The 13072-nt window shown below is 25.7% G+C and overlaps 1 protein-coding gene across 24 annotated transcripts in view; it reads right to left on the bottom strand.

Annotated features, from left to right (window-relative positions):
• The window catches only part of Camkii (Calcium/calmodulin-dependent protein kinase II), a 100970-nt gene that overhangs the window by 47282 nt on the left and 40616 nt on the right, over positions 1-13072 (bottom strand). For 15 of the 24 annotated variants that reach the window (XM_072900411.1, XM_072900412.1, XM_072900414.1 and 12 more), the window contains exon 10: positions 12359-12419. In XM_072900411.1, coding sequence (XP_072756512.1) covers positions 12359-12419 — 61 coding nt within the window. The remainder of the gene's footprint in view (positions 1-12358; positions 12420-13072) is intronic. The other 9 variants (XM_072900413.1, XM_072900423.1, XM_072900424.1 and 6 more) reach the window with 1 other exon arrangement.

Here is a 13072-nt window from a genome sequence, read left to right as displayed (position 1 = left end):
GGATTAAAATGGGTGTTTGTATATATTTTAAATATACATAAATAATGAGTTTCTAAGGCAAATACACAAACACACACAGGGATACACAAAATGAAATTACTTTTATAAACAACACACAACAATCGAGTGATTCAGTCATTGAAAATTTAAATTTAACACATTGTATCGGATATGGTGTGATGGAAATAATCATTCCAAAGAGAGAGAAACTAGTTGTAGAGAAAGAAAAGCGTTGAAATGAATGCATTCATGCTATAGTTCGTAGCTAAATTATTATTTTTTTTTTTTTTTGTTTTCTTAACTTTTATTGATGCACGTGTATTTTATTATTAATATATTTAATTTATCACAAAACTTATACTTTATTTTTGTTAAGCTAATAAAATCATGACATCTTTAAAATTCTAACAAGATATGTACTACATAACTATAGATATTACTAGTATTTCGAGGAAGTATAATAGTTAAATTTTTTACACTAAAATTATTAGAACTTCTTAATAATATTATTAAATATAGATAAGCAAAGATATTCAGGAAGAAACACGTCGGATACGTGCTGACAACAACAAAATAAATTGCTTGCAATATTATTTATATTAACTTATTAAAATATATATTGTATAGAGAAGAATAAATTGATATAGGTTTCCGTTTTGTTCAAGTTACGTTTGTAATAAAGTCATGTTTACAGAAAAAAGAAGAAAAGTATAATACACAAGAGAATGTAAAGATAACATTGACCTCAACTTTATTTTTGAATACGAAAAAATTGGCTTGAACAGTGCGAAATTATTGATTAATTTATTCAAATAAAAGTGAAAGTTGACAAAAATTTATCTCACGGATTATTTTTATTTTGACATATATTATAATAGATACAAAGGTGCATTCTACTTGCTAATATTTGCTTTGAATTTTACAGTGATTTCTTTTAGTTTCTGAGATATGTTTTTAGAAAAACAGATTTAGTTTTAATGATCTTAATTTTGATATATGTATATTTTGAATATTTTACCATAAAATAAAGGTATAGGCGGGCAAAAGGCAAAGTCTCTTGACATTTGACAAGAGTCTTAGATTATTTCATAAACATCACTTTAAACTCAAAACAATAAGATTCCTAGAAAATACCAGATGGTTAAGTCTTTTAAAATTTTTATTCCAAGAATGATTGATGTAGATTAAATCAACTTTCTGACTCTGATATAAACATAATACACAGATGGATTAGACATAAATAAGCGCATTGACACAGAAATTTATAAATTTAGAATTAACCACAAGAAAAGAATTCTCATGAATGGTTTAGCTAAGCTCTTCTAGATTGAGATATTAGTCATTCTTAGGTGCAGAATTATTGATCACCAAAATACAATAAGCAAAAAATTTATTATATATCTGACAACAGAGCAGTCATATCAGCAGTTGATAGAATCACTATGAAATCTTACATGATTTAGGATTCTATGCAAGCATAAATTAGAGTTGTTATCTTAAATTTCACTAGAATTTCACCAGAAATCAAATGTTTTCGGATTCTAGGTCACATTGAAAGCTGTCTTATTGTTAGTACCATCTCTTATGTTAGTACTACTATTATGCTACTTTTTATTACACTGCTACTCTACTGCTACTATTACTATAATATATATATATATATTGCAATGGTATAATAATTTCATAACATATTTGCAATATTATAATCTTTCAATGAAATTATTCTGCAACTTTTCTGTACTGTATAAGCTTTTATAAAATTTATCGAACAAACACAATTTTGCTGAAATTTGCTGAATAAAATTAATACTTAATGAATTTTTCTAAATTTTTATTAAAATTTTAATAATAAATAATTAAAGTTGTAATAAAATTATGATAAAAAAGTGTTACTTCAATGGACAATAGTACAATTCCTCAAGTGATTCAGTGTTATTTCAATACAATTTCATTATAATTTCTATAAAATATTTCCATCAGGGTAGTCAAGCGAAAAATTAAAGCATGTAAAATGTCAGAAAAAGATGATAATTTGTAGAAAAGAGCTTTCAAACAAAGTTATTAATTCAATATTTTCACAGAAAGAAAGCGTATCAAATAAAAAAAGAACATTTCATTCCAATTTTTAGCTGTCATTTTTTCAATTACAGAGTATTAAGATATAAAAACGTGAGGAGCAAATAAAGAGAAGCTGCAAACAGATATGGAACTCGTGAGAAAGTAAGTTTAAAAAATAAGTACGAAGGAAATTATGGCTATTTGACACGTAGATTTAAACAGTGTTAGAGTATAAAGAATGTAAAGAAAAGGAGGAGATGTAAAGAAAAAAGGAAAGTTTAAATAGTGAAAAAAAAAATATATATATATATATATATAATATTAATGTTATAGCAGTAGATTAGAGGCTGCCAGAGAGTATATATATATATATATATATATATATATATATATATATATATATATATATATAGGTATATGTATATAAAAAATTACAGAAAGAAACAAATTAAGACGTACGACAGCAAGGAGAGTATGAAATTTTAAACGGGGGTTAGATATGAGCAAAGAAGATAAGGTCATAGTAGAACGCTTGAAGGAGCTTAAGAAAAGACTGGAGGGATGGGATGTTATCAAAAGATGAGAAGGAAAAAAAGTTTTTCTAAGAAAAAGGGAAATATAATACAATATAACAAGGGAATAGTATAAAAAGGAGAAGAAAAAATATTTGCCAAAATATAAAGTTATGTAGAAAAAAGAGAGAAGAGAGATAGAAAAAGAGATTATAAAATTCAGATATAATAAATAGTATGATAATATATACAATTAACATAAATTTGCAATTTTTTATACATAATAGGATACATTGCTTAGTGCTTCTAAAGATAGATAGTAAACATGAGAATAACCTTCAAACATCAAATAATGTCGAGTAGATCTCACTTTGCAAAAAACTAGTACTTAATTCACGTGGAGTCTCTCTCTTGCCTGTACATTTACTTTTCAATTTTTGACATTCTTGAATTTTCTATACAAAGATCTGTATATTTATTAAAAACTACTTTCTTTGACAAAACTCTGATTAACTTAAATGTTAATTCACTTATAGGACAACCAACATAAAATTTCTGATAACATTGTATAATTCTTGCATAGATTAAGATAATAAAAGTTTGAAATTATTCTATTAGTCGCCTTATAAGTTAATCAATAATTAAATTAATAATTAAATCAGAGTTTGGTCAATGTGATCCAAAATGTGTGTATGACTAGTAATATATATTCATGTAAACTGTTTAATACTTATTAAATATTTTATTGCCTGTTCACATATAAATCTTACTTTTCATGCATCTTTATTTGTTAATAACTTTATAATGAACAACAATGACTAAAATCGCTTAAGGAAAAATCTATATATAATCAAACACATAGATAGATATTTATTTTTTACCTTTCAGCTTTGAAAAAAGTTTTACATAAACTTTATAAAGAATGCATTTAATTGCCGATTAATTAATTTTCATCAATAACATTGATTTGATAGTTAAGTTATACTTAATATGCACTACATTTTAAATTATTCTTAAATTATCTTTAAACTTATTATATTTCTTTTCTAAACATATTTTCCTACATTTTCTTATTCTCTTTTCTTGCAATTTCCTTCATTCAACTGATTTCTTTCCTCAATAATTGATTCATTCTTGTACTGTTTTTTTTTTTATTTCTATAAGTACTATTTATTGCTAAATAGTCTAAAGTTTTGACTCTGTTATATATTCCTATACATATTTTTCATGTCAAAATTTATTATAAAATTCTTTGTTTCTACATCTGATTCTCACACTAAATTTTTAAAAATCTTTTTAATCTTGTTTTCTTTTGGTCCAAACGAGAGATGATTGAAATGTACAATTAATATAAACAAAATAAGAAAATATTCTTTCTATCTCCCTAAATCTCTGCTCCACACATGAAAATATACTTTTTACTAAATAATCAAATATTCATATACTTTTAATCTTTGATAAATTTCCTATGCTCTCATTGTAAACTCAAATACCTGTTTTACATACAACTGTTTTATAGCATACATAACTTTTTTAACTCTCCTCTTTAATATGTCTATACCATTATTATTCCTTTTACAATGTATAATATTAATATATTAATTTAGATACAATTATTTATGAGCAATATTTTTACTTCTCCAAATTTCATTCTTTCTAAACAGTACAATGAGATTATTATTTTTTATTTTTTTTTTATTATTTTTCTAATACCTACATATAAACAGAGATTATACAAGAGAAAGAAAACACATATATATATATATATATATATATATATATGGATATTATATATATGTACAATATTTATATTTGATTATATATAGATTTTTTTCCGGGATTTTATGGATGTTGCTAGGATCATAACTTTGGCAACATTCATTAGGATCAAGATGCAGATGTTACATTAAAGTAAACATTCATCAAAAAGATAAGATACTATTACGTTTAAAAAAATATTTAATAAAAATTAGAATTGTTGGGATAAAATATAAATAGCATTTTTTTTCCGACATCGCGTTTTTTTTGCTGAAACAAAATTATATTTTAGCCAGAAACTGCCACGAATAGATCGTCTCTCATAATTTATAATATCATCGATTATATCGCATGTCGTTTCTTGTAACACTTCGAAGACTTGTGGATACGCGGCATATCATTCTGCTTTATTATCAAATTGCAAAAGTAAAAGCAAAAAGTTCTTTGTGGAATGGAGTACGTTGAATTTGCACTTTGCACCTCCGACCCACTATGCGCGCTGCGGTCTTCCTTTGTCAAGAAAAAGAAAAAAGAAAATTGGTCATAGATAATAGATTAATGTAGAAAAAAAGAAATATATATATATATATATATATATATACATACATATGTGTATGTATGAATATTTCTTTCTTTTTATATATATATATATATATATATGTATAAAGGTTTTTTTTATATATACATATGTATATCTAAAGATAGAGAGAGGAAGGAGAGATTTTATTTGTCGATGACAATTGCTCGTGTTTTCTCAAGAGAAAGCATTGGCTGATGGAAATGATGGCTAGCTCGAGAATATAAATTGGATTCATGAATTCCCTGGAAGCTCTCGAAAAACGTTGTATGCACGGTTGGGATTCATAAATCCATATGTAATTCGCACGGTTTGGGATTCATAAACCTATATGTAATTCGCGTGAGTCTGCTATTCACGGTAGAAATACGCGCGGTCTAAAATACATAAATTTACACGCTGCTAAAGAGATTCATGACCGCAAGAAAAATGCAATATATATAAATCTTGATTTAGTTACTTATGCAATGATAGGTGATGAAAAACCATACAGATTAAACTAGTGTAAAATTGCGTAGGGTTAACTGATTAGTAAATACGTGTTAAAACCTCTTCTAATTTTTTCTTTGTTCGTTTATCGACGTTTATCAATTATATGTATATTTTTTATACGCGTATGTGAATAAACAGACGTCAATGTATCAAGTCTAGTCTCATATAAAATTGTGAATATCATATATAATATATAATATTATTATAGATGGATACATCTCTCAAAGATTTTATTTTACTTACACGCACAAAACACGTAATTATTTTTACAGATAATTCCTTATATAAAAATCATAATATTTCATGGGATGTCACGGGCATAAAATGCAATTATTTCATCATCAATATAATTTTCTTTAATATACGTCCAGGGAAGAAAGCTTAACGCATGCTTAACTATCGCTTTTGAGAGAACATGAGCAACTCTCTAGGATGTATATAGGTATGTAGCAATCAGATAATAATGAATGAGCTTGAGAGTTTCTCTTGACGATCGATGATCGTTTGCGAAGAGGATCCGTAATCTACGACTACACACTTGAATATACTTTTGAGATCTAATTGTAAAATGTGATTGTTGCTATCATGAAACTTTCATACATAAGCATCATAATTTTTAAGAATTTTCAATAATTATCGGCCGAACAGAAACAACAGAGAGCGAACGATACGTGTATTGTAATAATCAAGTAATCATGAATTATACAACAAACTTAATCGAGATATAGGCCATAATTCAGGCCACAGTCCGTTCTTATACTAATTTTAGATATTCTTAAGATTCCGTTCAGCCAATAAAATGGCCAAATGGAATCTTCTTCAATCTTAAGACCTAACTTTGTAGGTGATATTAAATATTATAAGAACGGATTATGAATTCTATAATGATGCAAAAAATAAAATTAAGTCCTTAGCTACAAATATTCTACAATAGTAATAAATTAATAAAAATAGAAAAAATACAATAAATAATTAATACATATCTTAATAGTATAATAATAAAAATAACGAAGCGTTGAGAGTTTTAGTTTTAAAGTTTCTTAAACGTTCCGAATTATTTTGTAGTTTTATATCCTGTACCTTTGTGTGCGATAACGAACGTTTTTATGTGTTTTGTTATAGATATCACCATGATTAAAAAAATGAGAAAATCTTCTTTAGACTCATGATCACGTATGAAATCAATCTATAATAATTTATTTTGGGAAAATCGTATATATATGTGTATATATGTTCCATATGTTTGTTTTAAATCACAGTCGATGCAAGCGTACAGTTGTAAATTTCAAATAGAATATATATATATATATATATATATATATATATATATATATATATATATATATATATATATATATACCTGCAATTTCTATGTTTTTTAATTTTATTTAATTTCCAGATTATTAAAATATAACCGTAAGCTTTTTATGCCATCATAGCTCATTTTTTGTTTTATTAACGTGAAACAGTAGAATCATAATATTATACATAAGTATTATATATATTTTTCAAATATCATATATGTCGATACTTTATTGAGAGTTATTAATTTTTTTTTTTGTAAGATTTTCTCAATCGAGATGACAGAAAAATCAAGTCGGGCTAAACAAACCGTCAATGTTTTTGATTTATATTTCGCTCGGAGTTTGTCGCGAGGCTTTTAAAAAAATTTCCATAATAACAATGTATTAATAAGTTTCGAAAATAATAACCTTTTTCTCGAAAACAAAAAGATAATTGGAGGCAGAGAATAGAATCGTGGTAGAAAAGTTGAAAGAGCTTTGAATTGGAAAGTCGACTTAAGGCGATGAAATAAATTTAATTAAAATCAAAGTTTTTGAGCTTTAGCAAGAAAGAGAAGGGAGAAGAGCAGAGTAGGAAAGCTTAATATGCGAGGACGAAGAGTTAATTGTTTCTCAGTTTTACTCGAACAAAGGATTCGGATAAAATATACAACGAGGCGTGCGAAAAAGAACAGTCGTTATGTAAATAAAAACGATATTCCATTCGAGAACAATTTTCCATTAAAATATAAAAGTATTATGGGAAAATATCTAATAAAAATGTAACGAAAAGACTTTAAGTATAGGAAAAAAACTATATACACAAACGCGAGCTAGATCGATAAAGATGTTTTGTCGAATTTATCACTAATATAATTTTTTTTAATATAACGCGCGCATTAACAATAATTGGATTATATAAATATCTTTAACAAAATTCTGGGATCATCTCTGGGATCATCTTAGAGGATTGCAAGATATATATATTTATAGTGTTGTATAAAAAAGAATTGAATTTGAGATAAAATATCAAAGTTCTTCTTGATCGAGATATTATACCTACGCATAAATTCCATGATTAAAGTTTTTGTAGTGAATAGTTGGATTGGTTTCGTTTCGCGTTTTCAATTTGCTTCTTCGAGAAGTTAAAAATCGAAATTAACCTTTATTTCTTAATAAAGAATAAGAATTTTATATATATTTTTTTTTACGTAAAATGTACAACAAATCTATTATTAGAAACTGCGACAAAATGAATTATCCAAAGTATCGAAATCTTAGAAATGTGTGAGCACGTTTCCTTGCAATATAATTAAAAATACAAAAAAAATATACAAATATATATATATATATATATATATATATATATAGATAATTTAACACTGATTGTATTAAGAGATAAAACACACATGTTATACAAAGACATATTACATGTGTAGCATCGAATCTACAAAATGCAAGATGCTCAGCTACATACTTGTTAATCTAAAAAAGGAAAGGAAAAAAGGCTGAAATCAACGCATATTCTAAAAATATTATCTTAGATGATAATATCATATATGCACATACAATATATATGTATATATATATGTAGATGCATATTATGCCATTACATAATGTGGCATATTATCTGTCGAACATTTATTACGAGTGTAAAACGAGTTTGTATTTACTTATGCTAGTCGAGCAAATACGAACGAGTGCGTGTGTGTGTGTGTGTGTGTGTGTGTGTGTGTGTGTGTGTGTGTGTGTGTGTGTGTGTGTGTGTGTGTGTGTGTGCATTTGTGTAAATGCCTATAATAATCCATATTCACATTTTCATTTCTTAAACTGACAGTTCCATTTTTATTTCAAATTTTAAAGTTATTGTGCAGTATAAACTGCAAAGTATTGCTCTTTTATTTTATTATTTTATAATAATTTAACAAAATTTAACTATTTTTTAGTAATAATAGTGTACCAAACCTTTTTATACAATATTCAAATTTTCATATTTATTTCATGTAAAAATATAAAACAAATAATATAAATAATTTCTCTATTGATATTCTTTTATTGATTCATATCTTTATTTATTAATCCCTATTTGTAAATAGAAACGTAATATTCCGTTTTAAATTTAGAGCTGTATCTAATTCGTTGACCCATAATTTTTAAACTATATGACGAAAACATTTTATATATAAGTAAATTTTTATTTTATAAAAAATTATAATAATAAGTATAATAATGAACACATAATAATAATAAATAAATATGACAATAAATGTGACACATTGTATAGAGAACTTTTTAAATAATGATCAGTATTACATAAGAAAAATTATGCAAATAAAAAAAGGAAAAGAATAATTATTTGCATTTTTAATGCAATTAAGCTTTTTTTATATAATTAATGCGATTAATGCGATTAATTATTAAAACTTAAATCTTCAAATATATAAATCATATAGTTTTTTTATTGTAAAAATTAAGATCAAAAATATTTTCAATGTTCTCACTTGTCTAAAATTATAGAAAAACAAACAATACATTAACACATTATAAAGATAAAAAAATTATCAATTTCAAAAAATTGTCCCGATCATAAAAATGGACAACATTAACAAAATGTAAAGTTATTAAAATCGTATCTCGTTAGTGGATCGAATAGTTGAGTTTTCTCTCTCTCTCTCTCTCATTTTAATTCTTTGAAGATTCTCTTGTTTTATAGATATTTTTTTTATTTCAAAATTAATTATTCGTATTTACAATAAACTTAATTTTCAAAACTTATATTGTCGCGTATAACACGTTTTTTTGTATAATAATAAAATAAAAAATTATAATAATAAGATAAATATTCACTTTTGTACAGATACAGAGAGGTTCAAAATAGTTCCAATTGATGGAATGTTGTCAAGGCCATAATCCTAAGTTTAAAGATTTTAGCCGTGGCTCAATGTTTATTAAAAAGTAATTGTGAAATTCATACAGAGCGAGATTTGAACATAGATTTATGATAAAAAAATTTCAATATCTTGAAAATATTGTTGTAGCTTACGAATATTGCAACCCATACTATATACACATTTAAATAATTGTACAAGCTTTAGAGTATATAAAAGTATCAAAAATTATAATAAAAAGTCAATATACATATATAAAGACAAAAAAAAAAACCCACATAAGTTTGCAACTCTTCGTGCAAAAAAAGTCCATTATTAACATCATCAGATGTGAAATATTGTCTATATTAAAGATTAATTATTAAAGATAAGAAATAAATATATGCGAGATTTTTAAATTAAATCAAATTTAATTAAAGTTGCGTTAAGTTGATAAAAGTATAGATGAAGGGGCGAAGCCCCTTCCCTATGTCTATGTTTACTTTTTGTTTTTAATAAATGCTTAATGTTCAGTTAAAGTTAAGTCAAGTAAATCTGTTAGTAACATTCGAATACTTTTGTTTGTTTATAACTTTTTAAGAAACAATATAGTGACGGTGAAAATTTTTTAAAAGTTACTCATTTTGTCTTGTCCTTGACAACATATGCCAAAAATTTTTTAACCCTGTCTATGTAAAAATAAATATTTACCTAAATAATTATTATTGTATATGTGTGTATTGCATTATTAACTTGGTTAATTTTTTATTTTTAAATTTTGGTAATAAACAATCAAAATTTGTTTTATTTTAATCATTAATTCTGTTTTATTTTAATTATTAATTCTAATGCATAATATAAAAAGAAAAGTCTATTAAATCTATGAAATACAAAGTTTTTATCAATCAATATCGTTGCAGCACACTTTTTAGGACGAACACATCGAACCGAATGGATCGAGATGAATGGATTGATTATTTTACCTTGCTTTCTTTACGTGAGTTTTATAATAAGTTCAATACGTTTCATGAGACTGGAAAATCATGTGATATCTCATGCAATCTGCCTATCAATTACTGTGTTTAATTTATAAAAACTTAATTTTTAGGTATTGGTTACAACACAACACATTTATATTTAAGATCAACAGTAATAAATTCGAAATCTTATGCAGAAGTATAAAATTTTAATGTATTAATAATCTTGTCTTTTAATTTTAAGTCAATAAATCGTTATAAAACCAATTTTTGTTAAAATTATATATATGATGTTATTATTACAAGCTTAAAAAATATATTTAACGATATAATTAAATAAATTCTTATAAATAAATAAATAAATAATAATTTCTTAAAAAAATCGATAAAGTTGATGAATACATTTAGATGTGTGCATCAATGTTATAACGGCTTGAATATTGGTGAGTTCTCAAGAATTTACCAATGTTATTGCAATTTTTATGTTTTATTTTATTATCCATATCGACATAATGAATAATATATACGGCGATTAAGGAAATAGTTTGAAGATGATGATGCTTTATCTAATTTGTATCGAATGATTATGTGTTTAATTTCGAGTGGCGACATTATAACAAAGACGTCTAAATGAAAAGAAAACTTGCTTGAGTGCATTGTGACGATAATTTCAATTACTCAGAACCTTCATTTTGCAATAACAATGCAAAGAAAAAAGCTTTGCTACACTTGCTTACAATTAAGCAAACTATAGTTTTCTTAATCCTTTCGCGCTATTTTAGACACATAATATATAGATTTAGAAGTGAGAAACAAATTAATTTTCGTACTATTGTTTTGTAATATTGTTATTTTGCACTATTTTACATAGACGTAAAAAGTGTTTGATATATTATAATTATAATTTATTAATTTATTATTTTTACTTTGTTCGTATCAGTAACTTTAAAAAGATTCAGCGTAACGAAAGGATTTAAAATAATTATTTGTCTTTATAGCGAGAATCACAACTATTCAATATAAACGTTCAAGATTCTGTTTTTCTGAGTAATGTGTCATGATCTTTGCAGAACATGAAATGCGTGCCATATGCATCGACTATATGGGGTATATGGGAGCTACACGCAGTAGATGGGAAACACATCGTATCATGATAATCAATGTGCCGAACGAGCGAAGATGAAACGCGATTGTTCGATCGATAAGCGCCTAATTAACTGTGAACTTGCATCGACGATGATTTTCGGAGGATCGGTCATTGACGTACTATTGTATTATGATATAATTTTTCTGTTCAACCTCGCTCTTTCGATTAATCTAATACAAGAGAATGTCAACGAAAAAACTCTAATCTGTGCATGAGCAAAAATATGTATATATGTACAAGTGCTCCATTCTGCAATCGTTTTCATGAATAAAAATATTCATAATAATAATAATTCATTTGATGCAACAAATTTTTCTATCAAGTTAGTATGTATTAATTTTCGTAACGGCCAAAATAAAATTGATAACTCACCCTTAATGTTTTTTGTGATAAAATGATAAATTTAACGATGAAAATATTGCATATACGACTGCACGATGAAGCAGCTTTTTTTTTTGGGGGGGGGAGGGGGAGGAGGGGGGAAACGGAAAGACGGAAAAATATATATCCTCTACATGGCGAGAATGCAAGACGAATCGAGGATAGAAGGAAGTTGCATGACTTGGATTATTAAAGGGATGAATTTGTATATATAGATACACGGGGAAACGTCAAGTTTAATAGGAGATATAAAAGTACTATCTGTCGTGACCGTATAGAGCGCTGAAGAGGGCCGGAGGTACTTACCCTGTGCATCATACTTACTGGAAAAATTTCGCGTTGCCAGCATGGTCGTCAATATAGCGCCCTGCAAGTGAAAGAGAGAGATGATTGTTATTAGTCAATTAAACAAAAAAAAAAAATAAAAAGCCCTCCTGATAACAAAGCAAATTTGTTTCTTCTTGCACGCAAATATCATATATTTCAGAAATATGATATATATTAATAATATAATTAATAAGAAATACAAAAAGTAAATACAAAAATACGACTCCAAAAATAATCAACTAATTGTAAATATAAAAAAAGGGCTCAAGCAGTAATGTAAACAAATAAGATTAATATTTAAAAATTAAATGCACAACAATTTTAAACATTATCTAAAAAAAAAATTAAAGATTGTACAAAATTATAGAAAAGCGCAAATAAAATGAAATGAAACTTTTTTTTATTTAATTAGTAATAAAAAAAACATATAAAATGAAAGAAACTTTTTTTTTGTCACTGAATTTCTTACAATATATCATAGTTTCTTAATCTAAACCTAAAGATAATTTAAAGTGAATAATATATGTTATTTTTAAATTTTCTCTATTGCTACTATATAGAACATTGCTACTATATAGAATTTGTTAAATTCGACATAGATTATATATTGTATATATACCTATCAGCTTAAAAAAGATTAAAAGTGTAAAAAACGCGCTAAATATATAAATATACAATAGTATATTTCTTTCC

Source organism: Anoplolepis gracilipes, chromosome 10 (genome assembly GCF_047496725.1).
Source record: "Anoplolepis gracilipes chromosome 10, ASM4749672v1, whole genome shotgun sequence".
Taxonomy (NCBI): Eukaryota; Metazoa; Arthropoda; class Insecta; order Hymenoptera; family Formicidae; genus Anoplolepis; species Anoplolepis gracilipes.
Note: the sequence above shows the minus strand (reverse complement) of the source record. Positions and strands in the feature narration are given on the sequence as shown.